Source organism: Myotis daubentonii, chromosome 3 (assembly GCF_963259705.1).
Source record: "Myotis daubentonii chromosome 3, mMyoDau2.1, whole genome shotgun sequence".
NCBI lineage: Eukaryota > Metazoa > Chordata > Mammalia > Chiroptera > Vespertilionidae > Myotis > Myotis daubentonii.
Window position 1 is genome coordinate 177,872,959 of NC_081842.1, and position 18,609 is coordinate 177,891,567.

The 18,609-nt window shown below is 46.0% G+C and overlaps 1 protein-coding gene across 8 annotated transcripts in view; it reads right to left on the bottom strand.

Moving 5' to 3' along the window:
• FGGY (FGGY carbohydrate kinase domain containing) overlaps window positions 1-18,609 on the bottom strand; it is a 412,333-nt gene that overhangs the window by 70,478 nt on the left and 323,246 nt on the right. For 7 of the 8 annotated variants that reach the window (XM_059689387.1, XM_059689382.1, XM_059689389.1 and 4 more), the window contains 2 exons: window positions 14,866-14,986; window positions 8,448-8,542 (listed from right to left, as the gene is read on the bottom strand). In XM_059689387.1, coding sequence (XP_059545370.1) covers window positions 8,448-8,542; window positions 14,866-14,986 — 216 coding nt within the window. The remainder of the gene's footprint in view (window positions 1-8,447; window positions 8,543-14,865; window positions 14,987-18,609) is intronic. The other variant, XM_059689388.1, reaches the window with a different exon arrangement.

An 18,609-nucleotide genomic window follows, 5' to 3' on the forward strand; every position in this document is an offset into this window, starting at 1 on the left:
AGGGCAGCTGCATGGGCATATTGGATTCTGGACTTTGCCAACCATTGGACATACGTTCACTGAGATATGGTTTGATGGAATAAAAAGAGCATGGACTTTGTGTCAAGCAAGGTTATATGACCTCTCCATTCCTTGGACCTCAACTGCACAGTGGGGACTGTTAACACCACCCACTGGTGGCTGCAAGGATTCTAGAAATGATCAGAAATAGAAAGTGACAGGACAGTAACAGGTCCTGCTCCTGCATCACCCTGGAAGGAACAGGAGAGCCCAATGTTGTGTATCTTATAAATTGAACTAATTTCTGAAACTGGAATTCTAAACTTGAGCTAATGTTTTAACTTTGACATACACGCTTCCATTTTGCAAAGTGGATTTTAACAAGGAGATTTACAATTAATCAGAACCTAAATACATCGTGTTTATTTATTTTGGAGAGGGAACAATGGTGGAAAGGGTAGGAAGGTACTGTTAACCAGGTGTGGCAATAGGGTGATGAATGTTAGGGCCCATATCACATTCTTAATTTAATCCTTTTTTAAAGTATTAATTACCATTCCAGCATTTTTCTGTTGACTTTCGATGAGGCTTTGACATATGAGACAGGACACTCTGAAAATTCAATCAGAAATCTGAATCTATTTAATTAGAAACCAGAATCTCACATCTCCAGAAACACTTGCTTAAGCAGCAAAGGGCAAAAGGCGACTAAACCAAGTTGACAATTATCAGGACCATATGTGAGATGGATAAGATCATAAGAGGCCTGGGGTAGAATGCTAAATGGAACTAAAAGTCATAGCAATAGACTCCTTGTACACAAGAAGAGAAATTTTGGAGAGGGAACAATGCTGGAAAGGGTAGGAAGGTACTGTTAACCAGGTGCCGATGGGGTACGTGCCAGCCCTGGGGAGGGGCCGCAGGAGGTTGGCTGGCTGGCTGGGGGGAAGGGCCACGGGAGATTGGCCCTGAATTTTTATACACTTCTGGTGGGAATATAAAATGTTAACACTATCAAAATCCTAAAAGTTAGACATACTTTGGACAATTATACCTCATAATGTATTTTAACATAACTGAGGATGTGCGCAAAAATTTAGCTACAGAGATTATTAGTTGCAGCATTATTCAAAACAACAGAGACAATCTAAATATGCAGAATGAGACTGAAAAAGTCATGGTAGATTCTATGTGGTAGAAAATTAGACAGCCTGCAAACATGATAAAGATGTTTCCTATATTTTTTGGTGGAGGGAAAGGTTACAACGATGCATTGTATGAACATATTTTTATAAAGTAAGCAATGATTTTAAAATATGTATAAAAAGACTAATACGATGGCAAGGAGAATCTTCAATAGTGGTTATTTTAGAGTAGTAAGATCAGTGTTTTCATATTTTTCTTTCTGCTTAACTACATTTTAAAAATATTTAAAACTTATTGACTTGACACACACACACGCACAGAGAGAGAGAGAGAGAGAGAGAGAGAGAGAGAGAGAGAGAGAGAGATTTGTTGTTCCACTTATTTATGCACTCATTGGTTGATTATTGTGCCCTGACCAGGGATCAAACTTGAAACCTTGACCTATTGGGACAACTGAGTTACCAGCCAGGGCTAAATTTTCTTTTTTTTCCAATGAACATTAACTCTTAGTTATATTCCATAAAAAAAGCATATTATAATACAACTAGAGGCCCGGTGCACAAAAATTTGTGCACTCGTGGGGGGAGGGGGGTCCCTCAGCCCGGCCTGTGCCCTCTCGCAGTCTGGGACCCCTCGGGAGATAACGACCTGCTGGCTTAGGTCTGCTCCCGGGTGGCAGAGGGCAGGCCTAATCCTTAGGTGCAGCCCCTGGTTGGGCTCAGAGCAGGGCCAATTGGGGAGTTGGGGCGCCGTCCCCTGTCATGCACAGAGCAAGGCAGATTGGGAGATTGCGATGCCACCCTCAGTCATGCTCAGGGTAGGGCCGATTGGGGGGTTGGGGCACCGTCCCCTGTCACACTCAAGGCAGGGCCGATGGGGAGGTTGCGGCACCACCCCCTGTCACGCACAGAGCAGGGCCAATCAGGGGGTTGGGGCGCTGCCCCCTGTCACTCACAGGGCAGGGCCCATCAGGGGGTTGGGGAGCTCCCCCCTGTCACTCACAGAGTAGAGCCGATAGGGGAGTTGGGGCACTGCCCCTTGTAACACACAGAGCAGGGCGGATCAGGGGGTTGGGGCGCCACCACTGTCACACTCAGGGCAGGGCTGATGGGGAGGTTATGGCTCTACCCTGTCACACACAGAGCAGGGCCCGTGGGGGGGGGGGTTGGGGCGCTGCACCCTGTCACACACAGAGCAGGGCCTGTGGGGTGGGTGGGTTGGGGCGCCACACCCTGTCACACACAGAGCCGTAGGGCGATCAAGGGGTTTGGGCGCTACCCCCTGTCATGCTGATCCTGGTGTTGGGAGGCATATTACCCTTTTACTATATAGGATAGAGGCCTGGTGCATGGGTGGGGCTGGCTGGTTTGCCCTGAAGGGTGTCCTGGATCAGGGTGGGGGTCCCCACTGGGGTGCCTGGCCAGCCTGGATGAGGGGATGATGGCTGTTTGCAGCTGTTCACACACCCTTCAGGGTGGGGGTCCCCACTGGGGTGCCTGGCCAGTCTGGGTGAGGGGCTGAGGGCTGTTTTCAGGCTGAGGGTTGACTGAAGCTCCCAACTGCTCCTTTTTTTCTTTTTCTTTTTTTATTCTGGGCCAGCTTTAGCTCTGGCTCCAGCTCTGAGGCCTCTGCTGCTGAAAGAAGGTATCTGGTTTGTTTAGGTTCTATAATTGAAACAATGTATAACTCCAGCTCTGAGATCCCAGCTCACTGAAAGCTGGTTTCTGGGGTTTTGTTTAGCTTCTATATTTGTTACAATGTTTCTTAAACTGCAGGCTCAGTGGCCAGCAAGGCAGGCGGGGAACGTTGGAGTCCTCTGTCACTGAAGCAAGCAAGCCTCATGTTAGTTTCAAGCTGCCTGGCTTCCGGCCGCCATCTTGGCTGGCAGTTAATTTGCATATCTCGCTGATTAGCCAATGGAAAGGGTAGCGGTCGTACTCCAATTACCATGTTTCTCTTTTATTAGATAGGATATGCCAAGAAATGGGACGGCTTCATATTTCTGAACATCGATGATATATCAGTCTTTCCAAACCTCCAGAAACCAAAGTCAGGATAATCAGCTTTACTTTGCAAATGTAAAACTGTTATTTTTGGTGACAGACAGCCAAAGAGAACTAAAAACCACAGAAAGTTGACTCACAAAATAAAGCAGAGCGGAGATGTATATGAAGAAGCACTTAACAGGTGATGAATAGAACTGGCTTTAAATGAAGTGAACTTCATGGTAAAGGATAGGAGAGGCCTCAGCTAAGCAATGAGGATGTCTGCAAGTAATGACCTTGAGTGTAGACCACAGTGGTCAGTGTGGATGGTTAATCTTGTGGGTGCACATTACAGAAAATGTGAGTAATCACAGCTCTCCACTGGCCACTTGTTTGGATTACTCTGCAAGACACAGGAGTCTGTCTGGGATGTGACAGGGAGAGCTGATGGTGGGAGCACGTGGAGTCAATGGTTACGAGGCGGGGACCCTCACACTGTGGGAGAAGAGCGGTTTGATGAATTGGTTGATTCCTGGGGCTTATTTTCTTTACACTGGTACTTGCCTTAAGTTGATTGCTAAATTCATTCTGATCTTTTGTCACTGTCTCCTTTTGCTTCAGATGTTTCCTCCTGTGCTCTTTTGGGGGTGGTGGTGGTGGTAAGAGTAGGTGTCAGAAAACATAGCACTGTTAGAATTACAGCTTGCTTTGTATAATTTTTTTTTGGGGGAAAACCCTGTCTCTGAAGATAAGAAATGAGAGAAAGTACATGACATCTGCAGGGGCCTGAAGGAAGCAGTGTGGAAGGCCATTTTGTGTGTATGCCTCTTGGCCATTGGATTGAGTTTTCTCTCAAGGCATCTTGTTTTATGCATCCTTTGCATGTCTTAGGACTTCTCTACGGTCTGTGCTTGGAAAATGTAAACATGTTGACATTTCATACACTTATTTTTTTCCAGTCTGTTAATTTTCTAGGGCCCAGAGCCCACAGAAGTATTGTGGGACGCTCCTAACATCTAATTGTAAGCATCTGGTTTCCAGGTTGTTCAGAATCAGCGAAAACTTTGGAAAGTGGACAGCTAAGGGAGTGACGGGTGACTTTCTAGGGATGAGGGAATGATCAAATGAAAGGTCACAGAGGTCAAGACTGTGTGGATTCCATACGCCTACCAATAAAAGGAGGGAGCCTCTTTCTCTCGCCCCCTCCCACCTACTCAATGGCTGAACTTTCACCTGGAAGTGGCAACTCTGTGGTTTGACTCCATTTTACTGATTAAATTGTAGATACAGACACAACCCTGACATGATTCTCATCACACAGTCTACTGGAGACACATTTTTAATACTACTAAAAGGAGAGGAATAACTCTTTAAATGATATTCATCATTCTATTCTTTAGTGAGAATGAATGTTTATGTCAATACCCTTTGTGGGATGCTAATTTGAAAAGGAAATAGTAGGAAGGCTTAGATGTCTAAAGGAAGGAAGCGCAGGGAAAGAGACACTGAGGATGTGAATATGAATGGATAAAAGAACACAAGGTGGACACTTGGGATTGTCAGCAGCTTTCAAAATGTGGAATAGCAATGGGCCTCATAATTGACCAATCTCTCCCACCAAAAAATTTCATCCACTGTCCATCTCCCTGCATCTGAAACAACTTTCCAAGAACTGAAATACGTAGACATTTGCAACAGCTATAAGTAAAACCACAACTATAAAGTAAGTCCTTCTAATGATTGGTATCACCAACGTAAGCTGAAGTCATCAATTCCCGTGCCCAGGAAATTGGGAAACCCTGTCTCCCCAGGCACGGAGGCCCTTCCCTAGGTCCGCAGCCTTGGTCCTGTGGACTCTTCCTAGCCTTCCCTTCAATGTAGAGGAGATAACTGGCTTTTTCTATTTAAGTCTACACACCTGCTTAAGAAGCAAAGTCATCCATCCAATCTCCAGAGAGAAGACAAAATGTCTGGCCTGCTGGAATCATTAGGTTGCTGGCAGGAATTACTTAGTTTTCTTAAAGGGAGGAGGGGCAGACGCCCTGAAGACCATGCCAGGATCTTTGAACTTCAAAGAAAAAAAATATTGAAGTTTAGTTTGAAAACTATGAATGCCAGGGAAGAAGCAACTCTGTTTTACCTCAACTTGCCAGAATCCTGAACTGGTCCCCAGGCCTGGGGCAGCCAGGTTGGCCAGGATGGCATGTGCTCTCTGGAGAGGAGTGAATGAAGCCAAGTTTAAATGCATTCACATTTGCAAAGCAGTCCCAATCATAGTTATTAGAATGATGTTTATAATTACAGCCAGGGCTCTCTAAGGTTCTGCATATCAATAGTCTCACAGGAGTGGCAATCCTTATTTCAATATTGTTTTAAAAGGAAATAAAACAAACAAATAAATGAAGCAACTGGAGACACTGAGGCTACACAATAGGCAAACACAGAGGTCAATACTACACAATTCTCGTGGGCATGTGCTGACAGACAAGATATCAGGTCTCACATGTGGGGCTATCTTTACTAGATGGCAGTGTCTCAGAAGAGGCACCTAGGTCCTTGGGCTGCCCTGGAGACCTGAGCTTGTCCTGAAGATGTGAGCCTCACAGATGCTATTCAAGTCACCAACGCTAATATTCTATGGATCATATCTTAGAGTCTGTCAGGAGATTAACAAGGAACCTCATGTACTGAAGATGTCAGTAGAATCTTCTGGGAGCTATAAACTTCAATTTGACTAAGACACTAAGTCATGGTGTGAAGTGGTGGATGGTGCAGCCCCTTCTTGTTTGGACTGCAGGCTATTTCCTGATTTGTGACCAATGACATTTCTTCTCAGAAAATACACCTTTAAACAATTTGGAAGCCAAACAAATATTTTTAAAGAGAAAAAAAATCAACGTAGAAACAGAATAAAAATCAGGATAGGATATCGATCCAGAGAGGCCTTGGTCTCAATTCTGTTGTCTCTTATGGGCTACAGACAAATGACTTATAACTCTCTGAGCCTCGGCTTCCTCATACATCAACAAGGATAAAACATCCATCCTGCAGGAAGGGAGGCTGTCAAAATTAAATGATGAGTCTTAGTCCACTCGGGCTGCCATGACAAAATACCATAGATGGAGTGTTTAAATCGCAGAAACTTATCAAATTGCCAGCATGACCAGGTTCTGCTGAAAACCATGTTCCTGGCTTGCAGAGGGCCACCTTGTCACTGTGTCCTCACATGGGCTCTTTCCCAGGTATCGCCTGGAGAGAAAGGAGGCCAGGGGCAGTGGCAGGGCGGCGAGGGCGGTGGGGGTGCAAGTGCACGTGTACCAACTCATTGGTATCTCTTCTCCTAGGGGCACTAATCCTATCCCAAGCCCTCCCTCCCCCCCCCCCCCCCCCCGCCTCACATCATCATCCCTAATTACCTCTCAAAGACCCACCTCCAAATACCATCACGTTGGGGGTTAGGGCTCCAGTAAACGAATTTTGAGAGGACATAAATATTCGGTCCATAGTATGAGGTAACTATGCAGGGTCTTAGCAAGCATCTCCACTGTTTTTGTTTTAATGATTATAATTTGTCCCATGAAGGGCAAGGCATTTAGTTATGAGAATGTCTTCATAAGTTGATCACATCTATAATAATAAAAGCGTAATACGCTAATTAGACCAGACAACCTTCCAGACCACCTTCCAGATGAAGCCACGGCAGCAGGGGCCCGAGGCAGAGGCAGCTGCTCTGGCTGCGGGGGTGCTGAGCCCCTTGCACAAATTTCATGCATTGGGCCTCTAGTTAAAACAATAATTGACAAGTCCTTGTTATTTCAACAATAAATAAGTACCTCCAATATTACTGAGTATCAGAAAATCCAGAAGAAGTTGAAGGTTCAACTCGACCATCTTTGTTTAAACACTGCAGTTAAAATCCACACGCATTCATGAGCGGATTCCATTCCTTGGAAGGGCTATTCCCCAGGCATCTATTCAAGAAACTTGGGCAGTATGTCGCGTAGCACACTTCCCAAAATGTGGTACAAAGAGCACAGATATTGAAATTAGACTTTGCCTCTGTCTGTTTCTAACAGTGAACTGTAAAGTGCTGCCATCTTTCTGGGTCTCTATTGTCCACACATGTTGTTATATCAGGAAGATTATGTGAAAAGCACCTGGCATAGTTCCTTGTACTTGAGAGGGTCACAGTCCATTATTGGGCTCCTGGTGAAAAACCTGGCTTCTAGTCCTGACCTGGAGACCTTGGGCAAATCATGTAAGCTCTCTGATGCTCAGCTGAACAAATATTTCTGGAACTCTCAGCTGAGACTTGGGAGCCAGGCTTCTTGGTTTGGGCATTTACTACCTGTTTCAACTTGAGCTACGTTTCTTTATGCCTCATGCCCCTTAACTATAAAATGGGAATAACAGAGTAACCAGTTATGAGACTCAATGTGCATTCCTGACCCAGGGGAAGGATGTGCTATTGATTAGTATTATAGACAAACAAATGGGCCGGAAAGCAGAATGGTCAGATCAGAGTCAGCAGGCAGTGTGGCCAGTATTTGAGCCCCGGAGGTCTGACTTCATAGCCTGTGCTCTCTGCGTCTACCCGGGCCACTTCTCCTTTTTGCAAATCTGCTGTTAATACTATTATGTTACCTTTCAAAGTCTCTCCATAAAACCCCACGTGTGAAATGTCTTTTGCAATTCGGTGGTAGGAAACAGCTCTGTCTCCTCAAGAAACTGGTATGTTTCCCCTTTTTGAAAATAAGAGTTATGCAACTTATCATGTGTTCTTTTCGTCTTGGCTGCCAGGAAGCTCAGAGTCAAATTGTGTGCTCAATCACTGCCACCAATTTCCTTCTTCCTATATCTTTGTTCCTTATTTTGCCTTTTAATTCCTTTTTTTACTGACATTTTCATTTGTGTCTCCTGTTGATGGAGGCCTCAAAGGTATTTGGACAGTGTTAGGTAGAGATAAAATAATCTAAAATTTACATGAAAAACTTGAGTGTTGAACCTTACCTGTTCCACATGCTAAAAGAAAGTGGTCAAGGGAAAATGTAAAAGAAATAATTTAAGAGCTATTTTAAAGGAGAAAAAAAGAAAATCAACAAGAAAAGCAGAATGACCAACACTAACAGAGGCCAAGTCAAATAAAAACGGCAATAAATATGTCTGAGGCGAGAAGTGTTTGTGCTTTCCCTGGCTGGAACCTATCATTCCTTAATTATATCCTGTGTGTGTTTTGCAAGCTGTGAGCTGCTGTCAAGAGGAAGGACCGTGGCAGACAGGGGAGTTGCCGCGGCCCACCCCTGGCTCCTCACATACCTGCACAGAAGTGAAATCCCCCGAGGCACAGGCACCCAGAATAGCAGCGCCCACAAGAACAGACTCCACCTCCTGGGACAGGACCACAGGCATGCCTGCACAGGAAAAGACCACACCTCGTTAGGGAGCAGGACCTGGGCACCTTGGGGAGCCAGCAAGCAGCCCCAGCAGCAAAAACACCTGATGGGAAGGTAGCAAGAGGCTCCCCGTCCCCCGAAGTGCCTTGTCCCTTGGGGTTCTCTGGATCTAAATGATTTCATTGCCTCTGCCTACTGGTGCAGTAGCCAAGAGCCCCACGGGAGCCAGCACCATATAGGTCAACTCATGAGATCTTTTTGCCCAGGTTTCCTGGGCTTCTGCTAGCTGCCACCTGCCATTTGGTTCCATTTCAGTTCAACAGACATTTATTAAGTGCTTTGCTGGGCCCAGGGAATACGGAGATGAATTGGACTCTGTCCTGCTATTCAGGGCTCCAAGGGGAGATGGATGAGAAAGAGTTAAAGGGGGTTAATTCTATAACTGAGATGCACTAAGAAAAGGGAAGTAGTGAGAGAGGGGGTGATTAATCCCTGTAGTGGCTTCTGATTTCTCTGAGTCTGAGTATAATGACTGACAAGGCCCTCCCGGACTGGTGCCCATCCTGACCTTCCTCCCCTCTCCCCTTGGCCACACTGCCCCGCCTCCTAGTTCCTTCCTATTCTGCGTCAGGGCCCTCCCTGTGCTGTTCCTCTGTCTGGGCCACTTCCTTCTGGAGGTCGGCACAGCAACTCTTCCTCACTCTGTCTTTTTTTAAAAAAAATGCATTTTTACTGATTGCAGAGAAGAAGGAAGAGGGAGAGAGAGAGATAGAAACATCCATGATGAGAGAGAGTCATTGATCGGCTGCCCCCTCCACACCCCACACTGGGGATGGAGCCATAACCGGGCAGGTGCCCTGACCTGCAATGGAATCATGACCGCTGATTCATATGTTGATGCTCAACCACGGAGCCACGCTGGGGGGCTCTCACTCAAAGCCTGGGTGCAAATACCTCCTTCCCGCGGTGGCTTTCTGATCTGAGATGACAACTTACTCACAGCGCTTATGTCCTTCTCTGTTCCCTCCTCCCCTAGGTGTCTTGATTATGGTCTATTTCTCCTGCTAGAACCTAAGCCCCATGATGTCAGGGACTTTGTTTTGTCCCTGGATTTGAGACCAGTATCTAGTTCATGCTGAGCACTTAAATGATGAAAGAACAAACTGGGAGGGGAAGCAGAGGCACCAGGGTGGAGATGAGGACTAAGCATGCCTTTGAAGAAGTGGGGGTCTTCCCGGCAGGGGAGGGGTACCCCACATGCCAGTTCCCAGAGGTTGAGGGTTCACAGTAGGTTTAATACAAATCACTTAGAATTCTTAGGATTTTACACATGTGTGTGTGCCTAATAAATAAAACGTATATGAAATATAAATAGAAATGTACTTGCCAATCAGGAGATGGCAGCAAACTCCACAGAGGTAAGCTCTATGGACAGGCTGTAAAATCTTTTTCTACTCAAGACACCAGACTTGTTTTTTCCAAAGACTGGACTTTTCTGGGAAGACTCCCCAGATATAACCTCCTTTGCATTCCCACCGTCTCCTAACTCAGCCTCCTGCTCCAGGACTGGGCAGCTGGCAGCCATCTCAGACAAAAGGGGCAGGCAACAGAATCCCCACACACATCCCGAGTGCTCAGGAATACAGGCCCCGTCCCACAGGGCCAGACTTGAGACTTTGCTGCAAGCATCAGGTGGTGGGGTATCCGGGAAAAGCTCAGACCTGGTGCCACTAGCCCTGTGTCCCTCAGCATGTCTGTCATTTATGGTCTTTGGGCCTCGGGTTCTCCATGTGTAAAATGGGATGATGTTAAGATGGTCCACACAGGTTCATTGTGAGGATTCATGAGAAAGGGCACACAGGGCGCTTAGCCCATTTTCTGGCCTATGAGGATGGTGGCTGCTGTGTTAGAATGAACATCAATGGTGAGTGAAGCCCTTCTGCATGCACTTCTCCTGGGCTGGAAACTAGCGCAGTGGGGAGGGGATCTCTAGCGGGCAAAGACAGACCCAGGAGCAGAGGGCTGTGCTGGCCAAACCAGGACCAAGCACTGAATGCCTTTGCAGGGCCTGGGATCAAGCAGACAGAGTGTGGCTGCCACCACCCTGTGCACTGGAGCTTTTTAGAAGACAGCTGCTCCAGATGTCACTCATCTCCCGAGCCCCTCTTTACCCTGTCACAGCCTCACAGGTCCTAAGCAGGGGGGAGCTACTTTCAGGCACCTCCTATTGGGAACTGGAAACCGGAGTAAACCTGGCCAGGCCCCACCAGCTCTCCAGTTGCAGCCCAAATTGCTCCGGAGCCAGACTGCCAGGGTTTGAATTCTGGTTTCCTTGCTGACTGACATGTGTGATCCTAGGCAAGTTAGCTAATGTCTCTGTGCCTCTCAGTTTTCCCACCTGCAAAATGGGGTTAAAATGCCACCTATCTCACAGGTAATCTGCTATGAAGATTAAAAATACTATGGCGAGTAAGGCACTTAAAACAGAGCTTGGCTTATAGAAAGCACAGAAAGCACTGAATTAGCACTAGTTGTTATGATTCTTAAAGTGGACCTTATCTCTGAGGTCTCTCCACACCTGTTACCCTGGGTGGAACCAACTCACTGCTTCCATTTGCCCCTCAGGTCAAGCCCACCTCTTCCCCCTACCCCCACCCCATCTTCCCTGAGCCCTGGAACGCTGGCCTGTGTGCACCACATCTGGGGCCTGCTTGCCCTCTGGCCACATCCTCAACTAGGCTCTGGCTGGCGGCCCTCTCATGCAGCCCCTTTATCTTAGGCTGGTTACCTCCCTGCACTGGGCCGGTAAGCCTAGGGGTGGTAACACTGTGAGTGGCGCCAGGGTATTGCCTGGTGGTCAGTTTCCCCACACCCTGCCCACACCTCTGGAAACAGATCCTCGTTGACTTTTCTCCAGTTAATCCAGTTGGAGTGTCATCTGTTCCCTGCCTGGACCTGACTCATAGGGGCACCAATGTCCTCTGGGTCCTACTGGAATCCCGGACATCGGAGGGAGACCGAGGGCACTTTCCCTGTTTGTAACGACCCTGTTGGCACTGCCATGCCGCTCTCTGCTTGTTCACTGGCACGCTCAGAGGAGGCTTCGGCGTAAATAAGTGAACAGATGATTACAATCATAAATAAGGCAGGAAGAGGGAAACTCCTACCGAAATTGCCAGTACTAAAAAACAAAATCTAGAAGGAGGAACATTTAGTCCCAAGTCCGTGGGGGAACCTACAATTACTTAGGACACACCACGCATTTCTTGAAATCACGGTGAACTAAATACCCAGGGCAGGAGGAGATTCCTCCCCTCACATAGAGGACGTTTCCCACGCTGGCCACGTGCCACACACTAAACCTTCTCTCAGGCACACCTCTTTCCCAGGGGTGTGGGCTGCTAAGGAGAGAAGTGAACTAACATTTACTGAACACCTACTTTGAGCCAGGCACCGAGCTTAGTGCTCACAGACTCGTGAGTATTTATTCTTTAGGACAATCTATAGGAAGGCTATCGTATTATTTCTATCTTTCACAGAGGGAACTGAGGTGACTTGCCGGGAGTCACAGGGCTGGTCCCACCCCACACCCTGCTCTTTCCATTACTCCCCACTTTCTCCAAAATATCTTCCAAATTCCATTGTGTTTTTCACATGCATTCCTGAGAGTCACGTACCAGGTCTATGGTGTCAAATCTTTCTTTGCAGGAAAACTAGAGCAATTACAATGTTTAAAGGCACCCAGACCTCTACCTCTACACCCACTGCTCTGTATGTGCCTTTTGTCGTGATTGTTCTATTTATTTATTCATGTATTTATTTATTTATGTGCGTATGTATGTATGTATGTATGTGTGTGTGTGTGTGCCTTTTATAGGGATAAATGCGCAGTGCTCTTTTTCCCCCAGTGCTGGGTAAAGGAGAGGAAGGAGGCAGCCTCTCCTGGAATGTGAACTATTTTATCTGATGCATTAATGAGTTTAGCAGAACCCCCAGCATTTAAAGGCAGATGCACTTTGCCATCCCTTGTCACTCACAGGCTTCCCAAGGCAGAGGAATTCCAAGCCAGAGAAAAGGTCCCTTTGTCTGGAACTGTAACTGGTCCACAGTCAGAGACAAAGGGTCCAGTTTCAATCGGAATCCAAATAACGATTAACAGCCTTTTCATTCAACAGCCTGGGGAACGTTTTCCAAAGCAGAACTTTCTGTGGAGCCGAGACAACCCCTGCTTCTGAGTCAGGCGTGTCAGGCCTGGATGAGGACCCACTTTCATTGAGTCTGGGAGCAGGTCACAAGGCCCTGCCCTGGGAGACTGGGTTCCCATTTCCTCCGGGGAATGGGGTTTTATCTTCCAGGTAGGGAGTCTTTGTGGATATTAGAAGGCTGACAATTGGAAAGGCACTCACAGATCAACTTTTAAGTCGGACCCTTACCTGAATGAAGCTGGCTGAGGTTTAGATAAAATGTAGTGATGGTTAGCCCAGCCAGCGTGGCTCAGTGGTTGAGCTTCAACCTATGAACTAGGAGGTCATGGTTCTATTCCAGGTCAGGGCACATGCCCAGTTTGTGGGCTCAATCCCAAGGAGGGGTCATGTAGGAGGCAGACAATCAATGATTCTCATCATTGATGTTTCTATTTCTCTCTCCCTCTCTGAAATTAATAAAAAATATATATTTTTGAAAAATGTAGTGATGGTTTTCCTCCTGGGGAAAATTACAAGGAAATATGGATGCCTTTTCACGTCCTTCCTCTTTATGCGTGAGATCAGTCCACTTCCATAGGCTTTGAGGTCTTCAGGAAAAGAGCCACCATCATCAAATGGTTATGAACTGGGGAGGAAAGTTCAGGAATCTGGGCCTGGACATACCTGGGTTATAATCTTGTCCCTGCTCCTTACTGGGTGCTTGAGTTTGGATAGTTAAAGTAATTCCCCTCCATGAGCCTCAGTTTCCCTGTCTGTAAAATGGGGGCATCAACTTCTACCTTTTGGGAGTATGTGATGACTAAATGTATGTGGAGTGATTCCCACCCACAGACAATGGGAGCTTGACTAATGGTAGTAATGTACATACTGAACATCCTGATATATTTTCCCTTGGACTGTGTACTTTTTTATGCTGTCCTCTGGCTTGTGCCTCAGTCTACTTATCTATAAAATGGAGATAAGCGACTTTTGTTTGATCTCACGGTATGCAGAGGTCAATTATGCCCATCACATCTGGGAAAGCTCTCATCTGCCAGAATCTGCATGGCCTAGAGGGGGAAGGGACCTATGTCACAACAGAGTCAGGAGCAAAGAACCCGACCCTCTCAGAGGTAAGGGATCCAGGGGTCAGGGAACAGCCAGGATCATGGTAAATGGTGGGCAGTGTAGGGTGGGCTCATATCAGGCTGGCGCTAGAGCAGGGTCCAGTCCTCCTCTACTTCCCTGCTCTGGGGCCTGGCGACCCTGGGATGGGTCCTGGGAAGGGAACAGCAGTCCCCAGGAGACACTGGCAGAGGAAGGAGCAAGAGGGGGAAGGGCACCAGGTCCAGAGGGATGGCAGTCCAGGCCAACCTCTGGGAAACCAGCAAGCCTCCTGCCAGTGGGACCCCTTCCTTAGAGCCATGGGTCTGCCCTACAGATCCTGCTCTGATTTGTATGCTCAGATCATAGAGAGGTCAGTCCACCACTCTGGATCCTCCCCATCTGTGTCATGATCCCTGATTCTAATGAAGGTCTCAGGGCCTTAGGGCTCAAACTTCCATCCACAGCCAGACCCACTGTTCCCATAGCAGCTGGGATCCACATTCCTTCTCCAAGACAATTTCCTCATCACCTCCTCCAGATGGCTTGCCCTGCACCATCATGGTCCACACCTGGGAGAGGAGCCCCACTGTTTCCATTATGCCCTGTGCTTTCCTCACTCGGAACTCCTGCTACACTAAATTTAACATGCTTGTGTGCTACCTGCCTTCCTTGACAGACCTTGAATTCCTTGGGGGCAGATATTATATCTTATTCAGCTCTGTATCTTCAATATTCTCCACAATATCTAGATCAGAAGAGGTATGCAATACTGTTGAGTAAATATCTGGATTAGGACCTAGCCCTGTGGACCTCTCTTATCTCATTTCCGACCATCATCCCATGGTTGGATTACCAGAGAAGTCACTTTCTCCATCATGATGACAAAGATTTTGGAGTTATTTTTTTAAAAAACAAACACTTTAATAGTATATATTCAAAATAATTTGGCACATCACCTATATGCTCCTATTCTCAACTCTGTCTGGACTGTGGCCATGACCACTTGCTACCAAGGCTAAGATGACCTTCCCCCCTCCTCCTCAGACTTACCAGTAATGTCCGCGTGCATCTGCACAAAAAGGGGATTCTTGCTCAGGCCTCCACACAGGAAAAGAGTGCTGATCGAGTGCCCTGCTGCCTCCATGGCCTCTATAATGAAGCGGGTCCCGAACTTCAAGGGAAAACAGAAGGAAGCATCAGGGTGAGAGCAAAAGAAAATGATGTACAACATTTACTAAGTGTTCACCCAGTGCCAGACAGGGCCCTGAGAGCTTTAAGTCCTTACCTCGGACAGTGAGATCCCGAGAGGTTAGGGTGTCTCTAATCACACAGTTCACACCTGCCTGCCTGGAATCCTGCTACTAACTACACCATTTGCTTCTATCAGTAGCTGCACAATACTGATCAAAACAAATGACAACCTTAACCCAGTTAATAGATTTCATTCAAACCAATATTTTATTAGTGTACTGTGGCCCAGGTCTTCTATTAGGAACTAGGAATGGAGTGATTACCAACAATGCTCTGAAAATAATGGTCAGTGGTCCCTGAATCTATCTTTTTTCCTTACATAAGAACTAAGACGTTTGTTCCTTGAACGATACCAACAAAAGTAGCAGCATAAACACGGAAAGAGGGTTCTAAATGCACAGAGAAGGAGAAACTCAGGCTTTGGGCTGATGAAGGGCTAAAATGACCTTTGTTGCCACCTGAAACCAGGTAGTGGTTCCCATAACGAGGCTTTCAGAGCCAGAATCCATTCCCCGGCAGTGCTTGACCTGGGATGATGCAGAAATCACAGGCTCTGGTTGGATCAGGGCTTTGCTGTAGCTTCATTTCAGCCCTTGCGTCTTAACAGCTTCATAAAATGTGTTATCCTCATCCTTGTCTTGCTAAATTTATGAAACTCAGCAAGAAAATGTCGATGCATGGGAGGAGGATACCATCGTAGAGTCATCATGGTGAATCTCAATATACTATTCTCTAGTGTTAGCTAGGACATTCAAATGGCTGAAAATCATACTTTATTTGAAAGTTCAAAAACTAGAAGTTCCCAAATCCTAATTCATGTGAGATAAGAATTAAAAACAAAAAGATTAAGTGCAATGTGGCCTCACGTGGCCAGAAGAGTTTTTTTGGTAGAGAGATAGCCTTTAAAAAGTTTAGAGGTTGAGCAATTCTGGGGGATGACAAGGTCCTCGGTGTGGACACAGGAGTGAGATGCTGAAGCACACAGATGAGCAGGTCAAGGGGGAGGAGCAGGTCAAGGATCTGAGAGACCACAGGTGGTGCAGCCTCCAAGAAGTAGTCAGGTTTGAGAATGCATGAGCCGGTGTCACAAATGGAAGTGCATTGTCGCTGGCAGGTTGGTACCCAAGTACATAGAGAGGATGTAGATTAGCTTGAGAGCATGCCATAGCAGTGATGGCGAACCTATGACACATGTGTCAGAGGTGACACGCGAACTCATTTTTTGGTTGATTTTTCTTTGTTAAATGGTATTTAAATATATAAAATAAATATCAAAAATATAAGTCTTTGTTTTACTATGGTTGCAAATATCAAAAAATTTCTACATGTGACATGACACCAGAGTTAAGTTAGGGTTTTTCAAAATGCTGACACGCCGAGCTCAAAAGGTTCGCCATCACTGCCATAGAGGCTTAACCAAAGTAAAGTAATAAGGTTTGAGAAGTGGTTTGAATGCTCCCATAACCCCCCGGGCATGGAATGTAGAGCAAGCAAAGCCTCCTTCGACAAGGCTGACTGGAGAGCTGTGTCCTGGGCTGGAGGTGCCTCTGGGAAAGGGGGTGACTGGAGAGTGATCTGGGGACCATGGAAACCTGATTGCGGTGGAATAAATGATGAGGGAGAGACAGTTCAGGAGCAAAAGAATAGCAATTCCAGCCCAAGGTCTATGGGGTTTGTAGAAGCTATTAGTGAATCTGATAAGGTGAAACTTGGGCCGCTGAAGATAATCCACAGCTGTAGTGGGTTTAAAAAAAAAATTAAAACATGTTGTACCACATAAGGCCAGATGCTGCTTATTGATTATGGTTGATTACCCCCAGATGTTCTTAAGCTTTTTGGCAGTCTTGAACTCTCTTGAGAATGTAATGGAACCTACTGACCTCCCCAAAAAAGTCATATACGAAACTGTATTATAAATAATTTGAAGACATCTACAGGTGCCCATATGTCCACCATGGATCATCTGGTATCCATGGAGTACAGGTAACCTTCGTCTACTCTAGGAGCATGAATCTGTAATAGCTAAGATCATGGCTTTTGAATGTAAAAGACTAAGGCATTTTGCCTATTTCTTGAATCAAACCTGTACCTAACCTTTCTAAGACTCAATTCTCATTTTTAAAATGGGAATAATATCATACGAGGTTCACCCAAAAATTCTACGGATTTTCTGAATTAACATGAAAAAAATTAAATTTCAGTCTTCGGCTTCATGAAATACAGTAAGCCCTACCCTCCAAGGTGGCTGCTATACACAGTGTGCCTAGAAGAGTGTCAGGGTTGAGTGCACGGGGAGTGTTTAGACATGAAAACCGTTCTCATTATTAGCTCTCTGCTATGCACTTAAATGGTGTCTCTAATCTATGACAAATTCAAACACCGCATATTGCTATTCTCATTTAGGATTTATATAATTTGCTTAAGGCAATAGAGGCTGTATGGGGGGAGGGAGGGAAGCTGCCTCCCAATGTGCATGGAAATGACATGCAAAATTGATATTTCTAAACTGGGGACTTGGGCTCATGTGCTCAGAGGGCCTGAGTTGAGAGTAACACAAAGCCCAGTGCCTGGGAAAGGGAAAGAAAGGATCTGAACAAGAGGCACTCCCTCCAGAGGGGCTGTGACAGCCTGTCTTTCCTTCGTGTGGCATTGTTGGCCGAAATTTCCCACTCACTGGCGTTAGTTACAGGGCCTTCCCTTTCCCTGTCCCAGCCTCCACTCTGTGAACCTCTCCACCCGCCTCAGATGCTCGCCAAAGGGCTTTGTGCTGAAATGATTCTGTGCTCACCTTTCTGGAAAAACTGTTTTCACAGAGAATTAAAATTAAAATTAGGCCATTCCACTGGGAATGTACAGAACCAAATGCAAATTGAGAGACTTCAAATGCAAATAGTACTTTTGAAGGGTCAATTCTGAAAAGAAAACTATGGATGGACAGGCTATGGGTAAGCTGGGTGTTTGACAGGTCTTTCAATGAAGTGTGACCAAGAGAGAATTTTACTTGGAAGAGGGTTTCGCAAGGTCCCAAGTTAACTTCTTTACAATGTCTTCAATTTCATTCTATTTCTATAAAATACCAATCACAGATATGACTATAGAGAGCAATTAGCCTAACTTTAACTTATCAACAATAGGTGCTAGGGCCATATTCAAAGCCAATGAGATCGATGTTCATTTTCAAGTTTAACATTATTTGAAAATATCTGTTATCAGACTGCTTAATTAAAAGGCACATTTTTGCCTAAAAGACCAGCACACCCAGATACTTTTGCAAAACAAATTGAACTCCTCACAGTTCAACTGACTCCATAATAAAGTCCTATTGAGAAATCTCTGTCTTAAATTGCCTCCCCTTCGTGGTAGTACAAAGGTCATTAAGTCAACAGATAAAGTAAATATAGCTTTTAATACATGTACGGCCCATTGCATACAAGATTGATTTTCCCAGTGTGTGGTATTTGGAAAAATGTAGTGGCTCCGCCACCCCACCCCCACCCCCACCTCTCCACCACACACACACCATCTGCATGAAGTTTATCCTCC